Source organism: Falco rusticolus, chromosome 11 (genome assembly GCF_015220075.1).
Source record: "Falco rusticolus isolate bFalRus1 chromosome 11, bFalRus1.pri, whole genome shotgun sequence".
Taxonomy (NCBI): Eukaryota; Metazoa; Chordata; class Aves; order Falconiformes; family Falconidae; genus Falco; species Falco rusticolus.
This window is the reverse complement of record NC_051197.1, coordinates 35,477,549-35,499,374: the sequence shown is the minus strand read 5'-3', so window position 1 is coordinate 35,499,374 and position 21,826 is coordinate 35,477,549. Positions and strand designations below refer to the sequence as shown.

At 39.5% G+C, this 21,826-nt stretch overlaps 2 protein-coding genes across 5 annotated transcripts in view; one reads left to right on the top strand and one right to left on the bottom strand.

The window, feature by feature from the left end:
* CAMSAP2 (calmodulin regulated spectrin associated protein family member 2) overlaps window positions 1-18,835 on the bottom strand; it is a 91,201-nt gene extending 72,366 nt beyond the window's left edge. For both annotated transcript variants that reach the window (XM_037404955.1, XM_037404956.1), the window contains exons 1-2: window positions 18,229-18,835; window positions 6,052-6,311 (exon numbers count right to left, since the gene is read on the bottom strand). In XM_037404955.1, coding sequence (XP_037260852.1) covers window positions 6,052-6,311; window positions 18,229-18,367 — 399 coding nt within the window. In that variant the 5' untranslated portion in view covers window positions 18,368-18,835. The remainder of the gene's footprint in view (window positions 1-6,051; window positions 6,312-18,228) is intronic.
* Window positions 18,836-19,176: 341 nt separating this feature from the next.
* DDX59 (DEAD-box helicase 59) overlaps window positions 19,177-21,826 on the top strand; it is a 31,509-nt gene continuing 28,859 nt past the window's right edge. For 2 of the 3 annotated variants that reach the window (XM_037404036.1, XM_037404035.1), the window contains exon 1: window positions 19,191-19,277. The gene's annotated coding sequence lies outside the window, so the exon portion shown is untranslated. Of the gene's footprint in view, window positions 19,278-21,826 lie in introns of all 3 variants that reach the window. The other variant, XM_037404034.1, reaches the window with a different exon arrangement.

Below are 21,826 nucleotides of genomic sequence, written 5' to 3'. Positions count from 1 at the left end.
TATAGGCTCAAGTCAAGTAACTGCAAATTCTTTTTACATGTCCTCATCCAACAAGTAACTCACAATAGCACAGGAATGGAAACGTGTTACATCATGCCTAAAATCAGAAAAAAAGTTCTTCGAGGCAGAACAAAGGAATAAGATGTGGCATCTATGAAGTGTTTAGTACACTTTTTGTTGCTCTACAGAGTTAAAGGAATTCTACAGCATGAAAGCACAGAGGCTGCAGCGTGTAGCTGCAAGCTAAATGGTTGAGCTGCTGGAGTCCTTCATCAAGGAGAAACAGTCCACTGATGAGAGGAACTGTCATTTCAAATGAACGTAGTTTGTCAGACAGACCAAAAATCTGGATTGCAGAACGAGTTAACCACCCACTGTCTGCTGCCTTACCCAGAATGAGATCCAGATTCTGGCTATGGGTACAAAACCAGCACTTTCCTTCCACAGAAGTTTCACTGGCTATGACTAACATAGCAATTTGTACTGGCACAATAAAAAAAGCAAAACTGGTGCAAAGGTCCCAGGAATCGCTTCTACTCTCTTCTCAGGGGATTCACTTCAATCCACTCTAGTCCTGTGAAATGAGTACCCTTGGCAAGTGGGCTACTGTAGGTGCAATCCTAGAGCTGCTGAAAGAAATTCAGTTCATGCTCCCCAAGGTGACTCCACAACATAAACCAGAAGAGCAGTAACTGGGAGAAATATGGAGATTTGCCTCAAATGCACGCTCTTGATAACTACTAAAAAGCTAGTACAGGCAAACCTAATTATACCTCAGTTATAGCCCAGATTCGTGAACTGCTACAGAGAGAATTATTGCCAGACTCCCTCACTGAAGACGTCTTCAAGGAAGAAGGTAATTTGCAGTTAAACAGATAAACAATCTGGATGACAACACACTGCTTTTTATATTAAAAACCCATACATATTAATTACATCTTAGAATTAGGGAGGTAACAATTTTTAATCCTACCAGCTATTATGGACTTATTGCTGGGGTTTTGCTGAGCCTCTCATTCCCTTTGTATTTTGGCTGATGATCGTGGAATGGTATGGAGGATTTAAGTGTTTCTTGATTAATGATAGTATTTTTCAAAAATAATTATACATGGCTGTGAGTTTAAGGTAGCTGCTCAGCTGGCTGACATTTTTCTGCAACAGTATTTTTCCAAATTAGAGTTCAAATTTTAACAGAAGTAACACTTCTTGACTGCACTATGCTTAGTAGGCCTTCTATGTTTTCCCATGTTAAGAAGATGATATTTGAAATAATAAGATGATAAGAAATATTTGGAAGTATGGCCTGTTTTCCTGGAGATAGTATTTATATCCAGGTTATTCACTAACCTTTTTTTAGTTGCTAAATTTTATTTAAGAACTAAATATGCAGGGTTTTTTTTGCAAAAACCTTGCAAGACAGTAATTTTTTTTCCCAAGATGAAAATGCTCTATCAATATACAACAGGCACAGAAAAACCAGATTTTTAGCACAAATCTTATAATAGTCTGTAGCATTACTGTATCTGTATACTCCCCAACACACACTGGTTTTAAACAGGTATTCAAGATTTTACATTATTATCCCCCAATCTTGAAGTTTAGTTGGTTTTGGCCCTGCCACATGACGGACAGACTGGGCAGCACTGAAGTCCACAGCTCAGGCAATTACGCGACTTCAGTTTCCCTGCAGAGTATCATGCAGCAGAGAACTAAGATGCTTATTCTTTGTTCCTTTCTCCACACGGCAAAAGTGTTTTTTTTAAACATAAAGAGATCAAATACATAAATGAGAAAAAACATGAAAAAAAACCTAAATTGCCTTCTTCTTGTCTACCTGACATTTGAAGGTTTAAGTCAGTTTGGTTCATGAAATAAATGCGAAATTTAAAAAAGATAAATCAACATGGAAATACAAAATTCAATCTTGACTTAAGCAGCAATCTATGCATATTGTATCTGGAAGCATTAAACCAGTAATTATGAAATAATTATCAGAACCATGCTGAATTCTTAATCTGTTTCTGATTTCTATAGTCTGTCAAAATCTCATGTATGATTTCCATATAGAAGTGCCTGCTTCACAACCAATTTTATTTTTTTTAATGCAATTGGAACTTGCCAACAGAAATAAGTAGCTTTGCTCATATTTTTGTGACTTAGCTTTCATAAACTTCTTAAGCATCAGGTAATTCTTTTGTAGTCCTGACCTGAAATATAATTTTCAGGAGAACTACACTCTGGTTCTTGGTCAGCACTGTTTCAATTCCAAGAGCAGAGCCAAGACCATATGAATTTCAGCCTAGAGAGTAATAACATGGTATTTGGTTCTTCTGCTCCCCTACCAAAAGTAAAGGCAATAGGACGTTCCTATCAAATAAGAAGATTTAACAAAATAAACATAGAAATAAGGTTTTATTGGTTGCAATACAAGGAGAACAGAAACAGAGGTGCCACTGAATAGTTCTATGGTATTACCACAAGACGCAATCTCTCAGGAACAGACAGTTTCAGTTTTTAAATCACAACAAGCTTGAAGAATAACCTAGCTTTCAATTCTACCAGAAAAAAACATAAAGACGTGTGAACAAACCAAACTTAAGACTAAAACAAACCAGACTTCACATGGAATTCTCTGTCCCTACAAAGGGGGGGGCGTCTTTAACAGAAGCCTTTGCTCCTGTTACTGTGTGTTAATTTCCCAAGTGCCTTTTTCCTAATCCCATTCCACTGGAGGAAGATAATTTTTAGATGTACATACACCTATGTATTTATAATACAGATATACACACACAGAGTAATCCACAGCTTCTCAAATTAGATACTAATGCAGCCAAGTCAGTCATGACTAATACTGAAACTACCGTCTATCCTGACCCCGCTGCATAAACATCTCTCCTTCAAAGACTTCAATACGTGAGGCACTTCCTAGAAGAAGGTTCAGTTATAACTATCTAAGAAACAGAGAAGGCCAAAGTTTGACATGCCTGCTTTAATAAGTAGTCACACGTCAAGTAAATCAACAATTGCCACAGCTATCACTGCTACATACAGTACAAGGAACTCCAAGTCTGTTGACCACAGCTACATGCACTATAAAGCACAAGTAAAATTAAAAACATTCTACACTCTCATCTCTCTCCATAGCTTAATTTTGTATTAACACTCATCCCTTACTCTGCTATGGAAATGCAGTACATCTGAGCAGATGATAACAAATGTCCTCTAACACACACCAACATCTTTCCCCTACTCACAGGGAAGACAGGCTAGCAAAGAGAAATGACTATGATACTATTTTTCTATTGAATTACTCAAAATTACATTGAACGTATGTTTAACACAATCTGGTCTACTAGAAGAATGTATGACTTAATTACATATGCAAACTTTCTGTTCCACATAATTGAAAAAGAAAAATCATTCCATGCTCTAAAACAGGATACAAGTCTTACAAAGTAAGACTTGCAGAAACTGTGACATATGGAATACTAGGAAGAGGTACTGGAAGACATCAATGGGATAATTATAAAACTCTGTCAATACTGCAAGTCAGATTTGAAGTCCTCTGCCAAATTTTCTAATTGTATAAAAATGAAAAACATTTGAGACTTCCCAATTAAAATCTAGCATTGCTACTAGGAACTTGCATAGGGACGCGAGTATGGCATGACAAATCCAAACTCTTGGGCTGAGAACATCAGTATTGAGACTACAGTTCCACAGCCATTTCTTTGGTAACAATTACTTTGGACATAGCTGCCCTCTGCCCAAGCCAGTTTCCACTCTAGCACTCTCTCTCATTGCCACAGCCCGCTACTTAGAACCAACTCAACAGTATCAGTACACTCATCTGTTGCTGCTACTGGAGTGAGGACAAGTGACGGGGGCAGAGCTGGAATCTGGGGACGTCAGCAGTTATGACACTGATGCCTGAATACCTACTTGGTGGATTATACCCAAACAACACAGTAAAGATGGGCACAAACACCCACTCAAGCACTGGGGAAAAATACAAAATTGCTATTGAATTGTATTTTAAGCAATATCAATTACTGATTTAAAGATCAGCAACCCAAATTAGGGAATACTGACACATCATCTCAACTGACAACTCTGAAAAGAGATGCCTCTTACAACTACTCTAGAAAGGGATCAAATGAGAAAAATCAAATGGGAAGACCATAGACTCATAAATGCAAGTCAGTAAACTTCCTTCAGAGACAAGAACAGAATTAAGCTCGATTAAAAAAAAAAAAAAAAGTGAACAGTCAGGAAGTTTATTTCTTAACCTCTTAAATTCTTTGACTTCTACGAACACTTATTCCTAAACCACTCATGACTGCTGCAAGCGTCCTGCAAATTTTTTAGTACTTCAGTATGTCTTATTTGCTATCCACTACTTCTTTTACTAAAATGCCACTTGCTCTTCACTGAGCTCTCCTTTTCAAGAAGGATATACAGATGGAATTTTGCCAGTCTCTCTCAAGTTATTTGCATTCACTGAGCACAGCTTAATCACAAGGAAAAAATGTCCCAACTAGTTTTATTACTATTGTTGAAATACTTGTATCTTTAGATCTTAAGCATTCTATGAGCAGGAAAGAATTTTTAAATGAAAAATAACAAAGTAGATGTGAAGAAATAGTCTTTCTATAGCAGTGGCTACCAAACCATTTGCATAAACTAAGAGGCCTAATACTTCTTGGCAATACTGTATGGAATAAATGAATTACTAATGAGTAGCTTTGATGTTGCACCTGTAAAGCCCCTGCAACTTATCACTTGATACCAACTGATCAAATAACAGAGGCTCCCCAGTCAGATTCTGCCAAATAATTGTTAGTCTTCGTGTTAGTAAACACAAGTTGCTAATAAGCTGACAACAGAACATAGCTGTATTAATTTTCACACACCTCCATTCTAGTAGCAGTTACAGGTCACCGACCATTAAAATATCAAAGGACTTAAAATAGAGCAGTCAGCCAAATCCAGAGGGTAGATTCAAACAAAAGAGACCCTGGGAAAACTAGACTACGAAGTCTAAATTCAGCTAATGGATGACAAAACTTATAGAAGTCTTTTCTCTATGAGATGTTTTCTTCCCTGTATCCAATGTATTCTACTCTGAAAAGACCAGATTGTGCCACAAATACCTCCAGAGTATAATAGCAACAGTAGTTCCATTGATATCACAATGAAATTTGCCTGCGATTTCAAATGAGGAAGACTAAGATGTGTATTAGAATGGAAGTCGTCAGATCAACCTCTGTAGTCTCATACTTTGTTTACTTATTTTCTGTATCAACTATTGAACAAAGAAGTGAAAATAGTTTTAAATACTTCACTTTAAATGTAGTTGAATCTTTTTCTATCATACTGTCATTTTATAAACAACCATACGTAACCATCCTTTTTACAGATCTTTTTTAACTCAGCTCCAAACAAGAAAAAAAATCTGTGACTTAAGAGGTAGTAATAGAATCGTTCATCTGTTGCACTAATGTTTTAATTAGGAGTTGTATAAAGCAAAAACATATTATTAAAAGTCTCCATGAAAGAGTATTACCATTGTTGCGTGTTTTACATTGACTTAATAGGTAACTGGTGACTACTGAATGTTATTAGGTTGAATTGCCCATGTCATTCAAATGTCTTTTTTTAAAACTTTTAACTGAACATTTCTATAAGGAGGGAAAAAACTCCCTTATTTTCAAACCACTTGTCCAACACAGAAATATGCACTGACAGCCAGTGCTGTAAAGTTGAAATCAAAGCAATCATATTGCCACTATATTTAAAAATATAACACTTGAACTAAGCAGAATGACAAGTGTTTTCAAGCACTAGTACAGAGGAAATACACCTGTACTGACAGCTATGAGGAAACAGAAAAAACAAACCAAAACTATCATAAGCCTCCCAGTAATGAATCACATTTAACTCGAGAGAAGTACTTCAACCCAATGATGCATGCTAAAAGATAGGTATGTAGTTGTTGGGAGTACACAGAATAGAAGAAACACAGCATACATACAAACTTTGAACACTCACCATCTGAACTGGTTTTTTGTGAAGATCTCTTTCAGTCACCAACTTTTCTTGGTCAGTGACATAAAGGCCTTTTTGTGCCAGAGCTTGTATAACAGCATCATGACCTAGAAGTGGTTTTGCAGCATCACTCTTGAGAATAAGGCTCCCAGCACGACAGTAGAGTTCTGCAGACAGCAGCAAGTTAACAACAGGTGGCTTAATGTGCTCCTGATCATACTGGTCTGTGTAAAATGGTTCTCGTAGTTCTTCTGGAACATTTTCTACAAAGACCAAAAATCCACAGAAACAAAAAACAAGAAGGCATGAGTCAGTATCAGAAAGAATAGATATATTATTAGGGGGTTTTTATATATATGACCACAAAATTATGTTAAATAAAGCATATTCAAGGGAAGGCCAGAGTCTTTACCAGTCATCATGATATAAAACACTGGGGAAAGTTTCATATAAAACACTGGGGAAAGTTTCATACAAAGGTAACATTTGAAGTATAAATAGAAACTTAAGAAAAATGCAAACACAGTTCCACACTGCAAAGGCCACACCAGAAGTCCAACCTGTGGTTTACAGAACCATTACTTCAAGATTTCTTGACTTCTCCAGATACATGCCCAAACATTCTCATTTCCTTTGGCATAACATTATATAGGTCAGACATATAAAGGCAGAACACCACCCATTTAAATACATAACCCTGTCTATTACACTAACAAAATGGAAACGAAACATTATATTTGGCACAGAATAATTCAAGGTGAAAAGGGAAATTTCTACTCAGCAGCCTTCTAGTTTCACATATGTATGAGAAATTTGATTACTATTTTAAACATCATGCATCACAGAACGAAGACAATCCAGCAGTTAAACACATGGATGTTTTACTGAAATTAAAGTAATGGAAAGAGAGGGGGGAAAAAGATTATCAATTTCCATCTGACAAAATACTGAATTCTTACTTGCCTATCTGTGTTACTGACCTCATTTAAAATTGTGGCTTTCCTCCTTTTTCAGTAAACTTAGTACCCACACAAAACTACGCATGATTTTGTCAAGTTTACGCTGAGATTTTAACCCCCAAATTAGCATTCCAAGACAATCTAACAGTTATTCCAAATACTGTACACAAGCAGACTATATTTATAATTGTATACCACAAAAATAATAGTTATAAATTAATTAAATATGCTACCAGAACAAATTAAATTAAATCATCAGTGAAGTGGAAAATAACTTAGAAATGGTTTCAGACTTCACATTTCTAGACATACGCACTGCAAGATTCTCCATTTTCCCCATGTAAGAATTTCACCCTCCATTTGTCATGAAATTAGTTAAGCCAACAGCATTTATGGGATAAAGAGCATGTGATTCTATTCCTGAGCCCAAATGCAAAAACCTATTTAATTGCTACAAGGAAAAAAGTGCATAAGAAAGTAGTGATGCAATTCCAGGTTCCCATCCCCTTTGCCTTCAGCTGGATAAATGGATAAACAGACAAGGTTTGAAGCAGAGGGTGGAGTAAACAGCCCAATAAGGGTGGAGCAGGACAGAAAGAAAAACCAGAACATGCCATCACAAGATAATGACAGATTTTTTTCTTCCTCATACATATTCTATTGCAGTTCATTTGCTTCTATTACGGGCTTTAGAAGAAGAGCTAGCTGCCTTTTAGCTGCAAAAGGAGAAGACACACATTACAGAGTGGAAAGAAATATTAACACACACTTTCTTAAATGCCATAAGGATGGTAAAAAATAGTAAGATATTTCTTCTTATTTACCAGTTTAGAGTACCAAGGGGAAGACAGGTATAATTTGCTTAAATCAGGAGCCTAAATTTGGCTAGAAAGCTGACAGTGCTGCTTTAGAATCCAGACCAGAATATACTGTCAGCAAAACTACTTTGCCCCTTGCCTAATAATATTACTTTTTAAAAAGATAATACTCAGACTACTAACAAAAATCGACCTATGTCAGGCAACGATACTGTAATATTCCCTTGCCACTTCCCAGCCTGTTACTGACTCTAAGGACCTAGTCAACCAATACTATAAAAAGCATTTATAATTAAGGAACTCTATGAGCTGCTAGGTACTTGCTTCCCTAGGTATTATTTCCATCTGTCTCAGTTCTACCTGCCCTTCTTTCTTTTCCCTGTTTGTTCACACCTTGTCTATTTAAATATTAAGCTCATTATGTCTGAAGTCCCTCAGGATCCATCTCCACCTCGGTATCAGGAGCTCAATCCTCATCATGACTTAATCCGAAGTAATTCCAAATGCCAACTTTCAGAGCAGCCTCGTGCTATTTCCTCAAGCTAGACAGCATTAGAAAACTTCTGTAAATATCTCACAATGCCAAAAAAAACCCAAAAACCCAACCATGCATCTTTTTTGAATTACATGGGAAGTTAGATGGAATGGGGGGCAACAGGGAAGAAGGTACAAAACTATTTGTAATACCTTAGAAGACCTGAAAAAAGCCTCATTTCCATATGAAAAAATACCTCAAGGTAGGAACAGTTAGCTACAGACAGAAGTCACATTCTGGTTTTTTATATTCGCTGAAGACAATGACAGATTTAAATTCTGAAACTAAGCCAAAAGAGAAATCCAAAGACAGGAAATACCAAACCAAACACCTGTTAATGAGTTAACTTGTGATCTTCTATATCACTGAAGCAGACCCTAAAGTGACAAGATAAGATGCAATAAATGCATTTGTCATGAAAGAATGACACCCACTAGTAGGGTTTAGTAATAAAACCCACTCAATACACTACAAAAATCAAGATAATAACTATCAAAGGCAAACTATTTATACAGGATAATTCTGCTTCCAAAAATATAGCATAGGACAAAATGCAATGCACATAATTTCTTTCATTTCATTGGTGTTCACAAAAATAAATAGGGAATAGAAACCTAGTGGTGTTCATAAAGATAAAACCGGGAAAAAATTATTAGAGAAATAGAAAACAGAAACAAGGGGCTAGGAAAAGAAACTGACTACAGACATATTCTAAATTTATAAAAACAAAAGCACAGAAATAAGGAATCCCTGCTGCAACAAGATCAGAAGTCTTCACAAAAATTCCCATCAGTTTGCACAGACAGAAACACATGTGCTTTTCCCCATTTATAAGATGTATCAAACTGTTTGATATCAGAATACTTCTTTACATAAGATAGAAAATGTGTTCTCATTTTATAGTTAAAAAAAACCACAACAACCAAAAAGCACAGCAGCTAGACAGGGGAAACTGTTACTGATATCAAAGCAACAACCCTTCCAGAATCTGCACGTGTTGCCCCTGCAGTCGGGCGGAAGGTACTTTTAAGCCTACAGCTAGTTCTCAGCAGATTATCAGAACAACCAACAAGGTCAAATGCCTTTATTAACAACTCTGGCATGATTGGAGATTATTAAACAGCTCTGTTAGGCAGAGAAAAATCTTAACACTAATTCCCAATAGGTGTAGGAAAGTCCCTTTCCTTTGCCCAGCTGATGAGCCTTTCAGGATTCTGAAGTAAATGAACAGTTTTAAATAAATACCTTGTAGCAAATACTGCCATAAAGTGCCATTTGACCTTGAAATTTGTGACCAAGTACAGCAATCCTGTCAGACAGATCAGGAACACTGAGTTCAGGGAGCTGAACACATGAAATATGGATGAGACTGAGGAACAGGGTTTATTTCTGCTGGAGAGGCAGTGGGAGGATAGAACTGTACTCTTCCAGCACCCAACAGACAAGCTGCAGAAACATGGACCTGGACTGTGCAATGAAGAGACAAAAGGCAGTGGTCATGGGCCCACAAGGGAAATATCATCTGGATACAAATTAAAAAACAAAAAATTCTTCACAGCAAGAGCAGCAGAGCACAGGCATAGCTTGCATGGGGACTCCTCAGCTGCGAAACCACCATCCGCAGGGATTTTCAAAACTTGAGTGGACAAGACCCTGAGAAACCTCTTCTAACTTTAACCTCCTGCTCCAAGAAGAGCCAGCTTCAAACTAGCTGATCTCCAGAGACTGCTTTCACCCGATTTTTTTCCTGAAATTTTCAACAGGAACACAGGTTTCAATTTTGGAAAAATTTTCTTGTTATGGGTTTAAATAAAGTTTGACATTCAATTCTGCAAATATTGAACTATGAAGAGAATAAATGAAGCTAATATACAAGTTCAACACACAGGGAGAAGAACAGAAAGGAAATACCACTTCAGCCCAAAACAGTAACGCAAATTTAAGAATCAGGCTAACTTTAAAACAGTATTCAACATATCTTCAGGTAATGTTCCCAGAAATTACAATGGACTCAGAAGTCCTGCAGATGGTTTCTTTAGAAAAGGGGGAGAAAAAAAAAAAAAGGATTTATTCCAAGCTTTAAAGCAAACAAGGTATTATTATTTCTCCCCACTATGAGATAGAATTGTAACTTAACTTTCTATTAAAGCAAACCCCTTTAAAAGGAAGGAATAATCTGAAATCAATTCATGGCTGCCTTCTGTGAATTCATCTTTAAAAGCTGTTTTATAAACTAAACTCTGTGCTCAGGTAAGTGTGAATTGCTCCTTGGAGGACAGCATGAATTCCTCCTTTGCAAAAAATTACTTGTATTAATGTAAAAAGTCTACACTTTCTTTAAAAACAAACCATTTTTTGGTGAAGTTTCCAGACTTCCATACAGATTAATAGTCCTGTAACTCAAAGGATTATATTAAGTTTTTCAATTTTATAAGAGAGAACAGTTCCAGATTGAATGTCTGCATTAAGGAAGTCCAGAAGCTTAGGAGTATCTGTTAACCAGGTCCCTATTTTATTTTTATTCCTGAGGACAATATAAACAAGCTAAAATATTTCACCATGAGCTTTCTAATTACAATATACATCATTCTTGGAAGCCACGAAGCCACAATAAGCCTCAGACTAGAAAATATCTATCTCTACAGGTTACAGTTGTCAATCAACAGAGATATTAAGAAAAAACCCTATTTGTAGAATACTGAGCTTTAATACAGAATTATTTAATGAAAATTCTGACTAATGCCTTTAACCACTTCCTAGTGCAAACCGGTAGATTAATTTAGATAAATCTTAATGGACTCAATTACTTGACTGTTTTCCGCAGGACAGTCAAGGTATGCTTTTGCGATAAGGTAACACTGTTAAGTTACTTCATTCAGAAGAATGCCCCTTGACAACAAGGACTTTGGTGCCACATTTGCCATTTGAGCACAAGAGAGCAGAGCTTGCATGGAAGCCAACAGTCCTCAGAAGGACTGAGAACAGGTCAGAGAAGCGTAATTTATGTTATTTTGCTTTAGACAAATTTCTGTAGTTGGCTCAGTAGAAGAGGGAGACATTTGAATTTGCTATTTTATTTTGGATACACCTTCAAGGGCTCTGATAAGTACTCCGGTTCTAAGATTTACAGCAGGTTAGTAATCCCTGGATCAAACTGATGCTACTCAAAAAAGAAAAATCATAGAACAAGACTTAATCAGGAAGCAGAAAGCAAAATGACAGTTGATATTAAAGAGATAATTTTTACTTTTTTGTTTGTTGAATCAGTCTGCCAGTTACATTGTTCTTGGCTACCAGGCAGTAGACCTACTTTTGCCTAGGGGCAGGTATCTAAAAGGTCAACCTCTATAAATCTATGGCAGACCGAATTTCACTGTCAATTCTTAACTTTGTCCACCTAACTAAACTGAACTGGAGAGATTCTTGGATTTACCATCACAGAAGTACTATCCTCCTGCCTCTTAACAGACCACTATCCAACTCTTTGATAGCAGTTGTGCACTTACAAGGGATTCCTTATTTTAAATTTTGTTGGTGTTTTTTAAAAAAAAAATAAATGCCCAAACATCCAAGAAAAAACCATGCACAGACTCTAAATTCACAGCCCCCCCCCCCCCCCGAGTTCAGTTATTTTTTCAACACAGAATCACATAAGGAATGCTCTACTGGGTCAAACTAATTGTCTACCCCATCCAATATTCTCTCTTCAGTAGCTCAACAGGAAACACTACTCACAAAGCACACAGAATTTGTCTGGCAGCAGCATTTCCTATTAAAATGGGGAAGTTTAACATCTACTGTGTATTCATTCAGGTTCTGATAAACAAAAGAATGACTTAGAATTAACCCTGGCAATAAAGTGATCAATTATTATTAGCATAATTAGCCTTCAGAACGTATTTTTGGGAAAAGTAAGATAAGAGAAATGTAATTAGAATAGTATAGTTATGAACCCATCTCACTCAGCTAGCACCCTGATGACTGTTACAGTCAAGATATGATTTACATAGCCTATGGAGTAGGGCAAAAGATTGTTTCAGAAACTTAGAGATAAACACTGATTTCTTGAACTATTATAAGACTTCATTAAACCAAAGAAAACTTTTTGCCAGCCATAACTAGATAGACACAAGCTGACACATCTCCTTTGGTGTCTAGCTTACGGGTTCTTTTAGGTTAAGACTAATTGGGGAGGGGTGTTTGTGTAAGAAAACACATAGGAAAGAACTAGAACTATAAAACAACCCTTAAATTAGGCAAATAGATTTCAGACACTACGTTTCAACTCCATAGCAGAAAGTTTTATCACTAACACCTGATCCATTAAGAATATATTATCCAAGGAGAAAAAAAAAGGGGGGAGGGGAGGGAGGAAGGAAGAACTGTATTTGTCTTGCAAAGTCTCCAAGGTTTTTCATCCCCAGCCCTATTTTCCAGAATGACCAGCAAAAACATTCTTCTGGACCCCACGGTTTACCAAAGTAAGTATTTAAAAGTTAGTAATTTCAGGAGTATCCAGTTGTGTTCATTAAATTCCACCAGTTAGCTGTAGAAATTAAATCACGTAACATATCAGAAAGGTAGTAATTTCCTGATTAATAGCATAGTATAAATACTCTTCAAGTTTGAATGAGAGCCACCTTCAAACTTGAGGTCACTAAAGTAACCCAACAGATTACCTGAAATTATGGGAGGAGGCAGAAGAAAATATATCTTCAGTAGGAACTGCAGTGACAGTAAAAAAATATAAAAGGTATAGGTAGAGGAAATATATTTCATCTCATTACCTCACAACAGTGAGCACCTGGCTACAGTCTCTTATCATATTCTGCAGACAGGCACTTCAGTTGTGAAGACAAACAGGCTCAGAACAGGCGCAATGACATGAAGTCACTGAAAGAACAGGTTATAAACTACCCCATCTGAGGTCTATCATGTATTAAGAATCCTGATAACTGTTAACTAATTCACCTTCCCATACTTTTGTCCATGTACAGTCTACAAGCTCAGATGATTCTACCGAACCCAACAGATCCAGAAGTTCATACAACTTTTATTTACTTTAAAAAAAAAAGGTGATATACAGTCAGGCCATGTTTTAAATGTGTTCTACAGAAATGAGTGATGCAGTCAATTTATAAGTAGACCATCTCAGCAGATGATTACTCTGATAACTGGCTGACCAAAGTATCAATTTGTCAGCCACTATTTTAGAGAGGTGATGTAAAGAAATACACTAAAAAAAAAAGTTCCCTCACAAGCATCTCAAATATTTGCTTTTATACTCCAAACTCTTATGCAAGTTTTTGCTGGCTGCTATACTGAGTAAAAGTAAAGAAATTAGGTCTGCTAGGAAAAGATTAAAAGATGTTCTGGCCTGCAACACCCAACGTAACAGATGAGAGTATTCAGTTAAAACTTGTTTCTGTCAGATATATAAATGTTCATTTCCTCCCTTCACGGTTCTACTGGCAACATCTGGAAAAGCTCTAAGGAGCTGCATATGAATTCTGAAAATATTAATCATCAGGAGAAAGCCATTTTAAAGTTTCTTGGGTAATGTTCAGTTGCAGATGATGCAATTTGTAATCTACTGCTTCAGACACCTATAAAAGATAAATTTAATGTCAAGAGGTGGACGGAATATTTAATTTTGAATGCAGAAAACACTCAAAACAATGTTTAAGGGAAGTACTCAGACTTATGCAGCTTTCATTTATAGTTTATCCCTGTCAAAAAAATCCTCAAGCTAAACCAGTGAAATTTATTAGTGTAGCAGGATAATATATTGTATAGGTAGTAGAACAGCAACAGATTTGACTTGACTTTAAAATTGCTCCCATAATTTTTTAAGTAACATACATGTCAGAGATAGCGTTAACTTAAGTAATATTTGTATTATGCAAACCTGTCTGAAAAACAGTTTTTCAAGAGTACTTAGAGGTCCCCATCAAATGGGAAGAGCATGCACTTCAAGACTCAAAAATTAGTATCTTCATACTAGCTGAGGTTCTAGAGAAGCAATTCCAAGGTACAAAGGGATTGAAAACTTTTGGAGGACAAAATTACAGTTCAAGATGATTTTGGTAAGTGGAGGAAGTGGTTTGAAAATAGGATGCAGTTATATAAGTATAGCTGCAAAGCAGAAACCTACAACTGTACAACTACAAGATGGGAACAATTGAGTAGGCAGCAGTTCTGCAGAGTAAGATACAGTTACAGTGAATCACAGACTGAATGAGTCAACAATTCTAGGCTGATGCAAAAACGACAAACATCATATTCTAGTGAATAAATGAGAGTATTATAGGTTGGAAAGATAAAAGTAATTTTCCAAACCTTACCTGTACTTGCAAGGGTTTAGCTGGACCATTAGATTTAGATTTAAGTACAGAGCTCATGCAAAACCAACCACAGAAAAAATACCAGAGGGAAATAAAAAAAACCAAAACAACAAACCACCCCATAAAATGAAACACCCAGTCCAAAAAAGCTTGACTTACAAAAACGAGGTTAAAAAAAAAAAAAGAGACGTCTCTTTTGTCAAAACAGTAGAACAGAGAAGAGACACCGGTTTTATTATGTGGAAGGTGTTAGGTAAGGCGCCCACCATTCTCACATCCACCAGGAATAGGATAAGTAACAGGTTTACAGGGTAACAAAAGACATCAAGATTATGCTGTTCTAAGATCCAGAGATAAACAAGGAAGTAAACTGACTAGCAGACATACCATGGAATCTCTATAATTAGAGATTTTCAAAAAACAGGCTAAACAAACATCTGTCAGGATGATGTATATTTAGCTTAGCTCGTCTTTGGGATGGCGGATGTGTAGTAAATTTCCCAGCCACATTTTCTTTGACTATAGTAGAGCAAGAAGACAAAGCCTTCACACTCCAAAATAATGAAATCTACTTCTGTTGTTTTAGAAATAAAAAGGGCACCGAGTAACACAGTATCAAGACCCTTTTAAAGTTATTTCTGTGAAGTAGGTCCTGTTACACTTTTAAGTGGAAGCATATAATATCAATAGTTTTACTACTTCTTTGGAAAGCAGTTTTTCTACACAGAAATGGTTAACTCCCAGCACTGGGAGGTAATGCTGAAGTTTAGTGTTTGCAGATTTAATTTCTAAGGTCAAATGTTCCCACTTCAATACATCACAATTTTGTTATTTTTTCCCCCTTTCAGTTTCTGTAACTTGGGTCACTTAAATCATTGGCTTATTACAAAACATTTAAACTGACCTGCCCTAACAATAACATTTTCCTGCAGCAAAACGCCAAGGCACAAAATCCTATGCTCACTCAACACTGAAATATGAACGCTGTCTTCAATTACTAGTTCTTAAAAAAAATCTTCATAAAAGATGCCTTCAACACTACTGTTAGTATACTCTTATGCTCATAAGACACCCTACTGATAAGACAACCTATTTTGACCCGCCTGTGTTGTGGCCCAGACTGTATTCTAGCAGCTTCACTGAGAACAGCAATATACAATTGGTGGGTCAGTTTTTGGATGCAGATAACAAACACCAGAAGTTACTGCTAAATGTTAATGAACAGTACCTATTTAAAAGTCTTTTTTTCCCAAGACAGAATTCTCTTCACAGTGCCTAGCCAAGCTGCATCTGCAAGTTTGATTGTATTAAAATATGCTTTTAAGGATGTGAAACATGTCCACTGAAAGATGCATTCATTTGATATATAAAGATTTAGATTTCTTCAATGGATACACGATTGCAACCATATGCTTTTCATTAATCAAAATGAATGGCATTAATGTATTTCAGAGAGAGTGGGGAAGAATCCTTCACTTCCCCTGCCTGCTTAAGGAATGCCAGCATTTCAGTGATAAAAAAAGGAAATAAAATGTGGCATCCATAAACACATTAATAATCATCCTTTGTATTGCCTTTGTACACATGTATATAGCAATAGGTAGAAGACATGACTGAGGTTGTGATCTACTCCAAAGAAATAATTTAACAAACCCAAACTTACTTACTTCTTGGAAAAGGTGAACATCAGTTCTGTTTTGCTCCAAGTATAAAGGAAGCATTTGTATTGCAGACATGCAAGTCCTGGATACCGTTTTTCCCTACTTCAGCCACAAACTCTTCTTTGAGGCTACTAGCGATATTTACTTAGTGGAAGAACTGTGATATCAGAGACACTACAATTGTGTATGTTTATCTCTCTTCCTATGATTACATTATGGCAATATTTAGAGGGCTATTATCTCCTCTAATCATGTTTCATTTGTGCATCTCAGAAGCACCACAGTAATGAAGAGAAAGAGTGAAGGAACTTGTGTTAGATCACACTTTTTATAGAAGGTAGCATCAAAGTACCCTGTCAGTTGCTTTACACATCCACAAGAAACCCAACCAATATAAACAAAGACATTTAAGCCACAGACTGAGAATTTGGCAAACTCCAGTAGAAAAAGATTTTAGGGTTAGAATGCTGGGTTATATAATTGCACAAGCAGCGTACACCCAAAATCTCCTGAGTAGAGCCTACAGAACCAAGCTACATAAGAGGCTAATGATCTCTGAAAATGTTGAACCAGGTACTTCCAAGAACTTTCACTACTACTATCTTACCTCTTGTATCTCCACAACTAATAAAGACATACATAAAAATATTATATACTTCCCCAGATTACAAAAAGGATAGCAAGCTGAGTTTATTGACAAATTTTATAAACAAACAATATTTTGATCTTTTTTTTTTTCTGAAGCGATGAACATGCACTTTATGTCAGTAGCTACTGACCTTACTGAAATTTTACTAGGTTCAACCACTTTCCAAGTAGCTTTTGGGAAGCACCTAGTCAAATACCATCACTTCCTAGGGGCATCATAAAGGTACACCTTTAACTTGTTCAAATACATAACGATGCTCTGGCCCTAAACACAAAAGGAGCAAAATTCCAGGAGGAAGAACCTTTTCCTGTCATTTTATAAAGAAGAGGGGTATAAATATTAAGTGTTGATACCTGACCTTTCCAAGAAAAACCGTATTTTTGATCCACAGAAAATTAAGTTATTAATATACCACAATTATATTACAAAAAACCCAAAACCAAAAAGAAAAACCCACAAAAAAACAGCCAACCACCAGCTTGGTAAATTTTCAAAATGCTTCCCTTAAAAGAACTCTGTAAGTCTGCTACTCCTCAAGGCCCAACAATATGTCAGGCACGGAATAATAGGTCTGGTATTCCTCAAGGCCCAGGTTTTCAAAGCCAGAGCACGGCCGCCTTTCACAGGCGCTACAACCACTTCCATTTACTTACAGACGAGGAAAGCCTCCCGCACCGTGCCGGGCAAAACCTGGCATTAAACGCTTTTTTCCTGAAACCTTGCTTACTGCTTAACCACCCAAACGGCTACAGGCTACTGTCGCGCTTGTCAAAACTATGCGCATTTACTTCCACCGCCAGCCCCCAATGCAGCTCTGAAACAGTATTAGGAACATTTTCCAGACAACGGACAAACACGGATCGCGGGTGTTTTTTCGCACTCTGTAAGCGTGACCCGGGGAATGATTAAAGCGCCATTCGCAAAGTTCGGTTCCTTCAACAAAACTGTATCAGCTCCAATACGCAAAATTTACTCGCTAATGGAAGCAGCAGCAATACTCAAAAAATTATTACATGTAATTAAAGAAAAACAAAAGAAAACGAACCCCAGAAGGTATAAGGGAAGCTAAAAATGAGGGAACACACCAAAACCATTCCCTACCGCCTCCTATCCCACCTTCCCAGCTCCTCAGGGAAGGGCTCGCACGTCCTCGCGAGCGAAGCAACCGAGCAGGAACCAGCATCAAAGAAAGGGAAGAAGAAGACGCCACCTACCTGTCCCAAAGGCTTTGGCCACTAGCCAGGCGAGATTACAGGCGATTTTCGCTCGGGAGAAGTCATAATGGTCAAAGGGTTTGATGGCAGGAACAATGAAAGTCTTCCTCATCTCCTTGGCGTCTGCGGCATCCCCCATCTTCTCACAGGACCCCTGGCAAGTCGGGACTTACATGGTTCTTCCTCCTCCTCCTCCCGCGGCCGGGAGGGACGTCTGCAAATACGCCGGCAGCAGCTGAACGCAGCGCCGAACCCAGCTGTCCGTAAGGGCCAGCGCCGCCTCTCGCCTTCCTCCACGCAGGAACGTAGCAGAGCCCGAGTGTCCTCGTCTTCCTCCTCCTCGCTCTTTGTCTCAATTCACTCACGCCGCCGCCCCCCACCCTCCGACAGACGGCCCCCGACGGCCCCAGCCCCCCGCTCCCTTGGGGGGGCCTCCGGCCAGGGCTGGGCGCCCCAGGCCGCCGCGGCCGCCAGCCCCGCGGCCCAGAGCGGGAGCCACCGGCGAGGTCCCCCGCAGCCGCAGCGGGCCGGGACGCGGCCCTTCCCGGCCCCGGCGGAGGCGCCGAGATGTCAAAACGCCGGGGACCAGCTCCAAAACGCAGCGCAGCCCGCCACCCCACCCCGCGCCACCCCACCCCGCCCCACCCGCGCAGCGGCCTGCGGCGGCTGGGAGCGGTGCCAGCTACGCCGCCGCTGCCCCGCGCCCGGGCGCTGCCCCAGCCGCCCCTCGGCGAGGCCAGGCACCGCTCTCCCAGCTCGCCTCAGCAGCTGCCGCTGCGGCTTTCCACCCGCGGCTGCCGCACTGGATGGGCGAGCGGCGGCTGCGCATGTGCCAGCGCCAAGGCCGCCGCCACCGCCTCCCCGCTCAGGAGGGGCGGGGAGCGCGAGCGAGCGAGAGGGGCGGGGCGCCCGCAGCCGCCGGGCGGTCACGTGGCCGCCCCCTCCCCGCAGCGGGTTTCTTGGCGCCGGGCCCTCATGAGCCAGTGGTGGGGGTCTGGTCAGGTCCGGTCTTAACCCAGCGGCAGCGAGGGGCGGAGTGTTTCCCGCCGGTAAGGGGGCGCCCGGTGGTGCCCGGCTGAGGGGAAGAGGACGGTGTCCCTCATGGCGGGATCCCACCGCTGCTGGCATCAGTGCTTTCTACAGCGGAGCCGGACGGGGCTTCCCGCGCGCAGCCGTTGGCCTTCCGCGGCGTCTCCTGGGGAGCTGGGCCTGGGCCCGGCCCCGGCGCGGCGGGCCACGTGTGCGGGGGCACGTGAGGAGCCGGCGGCCGCCTCGCTGTGGGGGAGCGCGGGCCGCGCTGGCCGGAGCAGGGAGCGCCGCCGCGGAGGCGGGCTTCTCGTTCCTTTCGTGTGTGTTTGTCTGTCTTATATTAAATTGTGGCTATATGTAACTTCTCGGATGCTTGGGTAGAAAGACGTCGGCACCTTAAAATGGTTTGGTTGAGGGCTGTTCGCGTCATAACTGTAGTGACGGGCAGTAGTAGTGATTTGCCCTAGAGACCATCTGCTGCCTCGCTCGTACCTGGCCTGTTTTTAGAAACGTAAAATCGCTGTGACTGCGGCCCGCGTGGGAAGCGGCGTTAATCACAGCAGGAACGAGGGGCGGGGTGGCGAATGACGGCGCTCCAACGGGGCTGGGGGAGGGAGCTCTGGTGGGGGTGCGGGGCGCTGCGGGCCGCCCCTCGCCCGGCGGTGGGCAGCGCAGAAACGGGCGCGGCTTCCCCGGCAGCCTTGGCCGCGCTGGGAGCTGGGCGGTGGGCCGGTTCAAGAAGCCGATCTGGCCGAAAATTAATAGTTTTTGTAGTTAGTTTTTTATCTGGCTGAGCTTTCTTGGGTCACTAAAGGACCACTCCTGACTTGTGGTGATTATTAGCTAAACTGTATCTTCCTCCCACCCCTCTTTATGGTAATATCTTCCCAAACTGTTGCAGTGGAGGTTGGCAGTCTGATGTGGGTTGATGTTGTTGGGGTTTTTTGTTGGGGTTTTTTTGTATGTGTGTGTTGGTTTTTGCGGGTTTTTTTACCCCTGCTGAGTTTGGAAAAGAATATTTAGACGGCCTTAGCATGACACTGTAAGGCTTCAAATAATATTTTATCCCAACTTATTTTTTTGGGTTTGAACTGGACTGTGAATTGATCTGGACAGAGATTTTCCATTGCTACGTGGCTATGTATGCTTCTAGCACTTCATGTGCACAATGATACAAATGTCGAGATTATGAGGACATGGTGTGCTTTAGAGTTTTACTGACATGAGTTGGTATTTACTAGCAGTGAGTAAATGAAAGGCTTGGGGAGGTCAACGTTTGAAGAGATTGTTGCTGGCTACTTCCCCAGCATCCCATATGCTCTCTGTGATGCGATTCCCAAACTGTTATGCATACCACTCCTAAGTGGCATACAGCTAGCTACAAAACTAGGAGCTGCTGTTGGCAGTGTTCAGCAGAAGGGAGGGGAGAAGGGGAGTTCAGAGGTCTTTGCTTTAGCACACTTAAGACTGAAATAACCAGATACCCTACACCAGAAATAGGGATAATAATACCAAATTAACTTACAAGTGTGTCTTGGGAAAATCTTCTCTGGTCAGGAAGAGTATATGCTTAGTTTGCAATGACTAAAATAAAACTTGTATTTACACATCTTCCTGAATATTTTTTTACATATACTTTGGAAATAAATTGTATTAGTTGACATTATTTTAACTAATTTTTTTTTCACATTGCCACTAGAAAACTAGTTTAATTCTTCTTGTATATTTAACAACAAACACCTGGAATTCATAAGCTTTAAAACATCAAATAATTAGAGCTAGAAAAAAAAAAAATGTGTCCCAGATCCAAACTCATTTTTTTCTTGTATGACTAAAAAAAATATCTAAAACCCAGATCAACTTTCAGGAAAACTATAAGGCCATTATTTAGGTACGATGGATAATAGGATCCATTTTAAGATGTCGAAAGATTATAAACTAGTCCCTGTGAAACAATACAAAGCTTTCAGAAACTGCTTTCTTACAGAGATGTGGTATAATCCAAGTAAAGAGCCATTGGGTGTATTTGTGGTACTCCTGTATTTATTGTCTGTTCCTATGCACTTGCAAAGCATCCTATATATGTATGTTCTGTACTAGACACTGAAACTAGTGATACTTACCTGAAGCAAATAAAAACGTGGTCTGATCTTACAAAATTCTTGCAATTGTGAGCCCCGTCTTACATATTAAAAAAAAAAAAAAAAGTCACTTGTTAGAGAATGCATCTCAAAAATGGCAATAGAGGCAGTTATGGGTAGGTACATCTATAAACATTTCTACCAGTCTAGAGTTCAAAATGCAGAAATTTTTATGGCCTTTGTGCTGATGAAACCTGCTCAGAATCACGGAACAAAATCTAAAAAAGCTGTAGTGTGGTAACTGCAATCAAAGCATTTTTTAATTTACTCAGTGCTCTTAGAAGTGAATGCATGAATATAAAATTAATACATGTAAGTGAGAAAGAATCACCACTGGTTGCTGGAGTTCTTGTGCTAGTTCTACTTCTGCAGATGCACCAAAATGTGATCTTGTTTATTGCGTTGTCAGAGATATCAACAGTCAACAT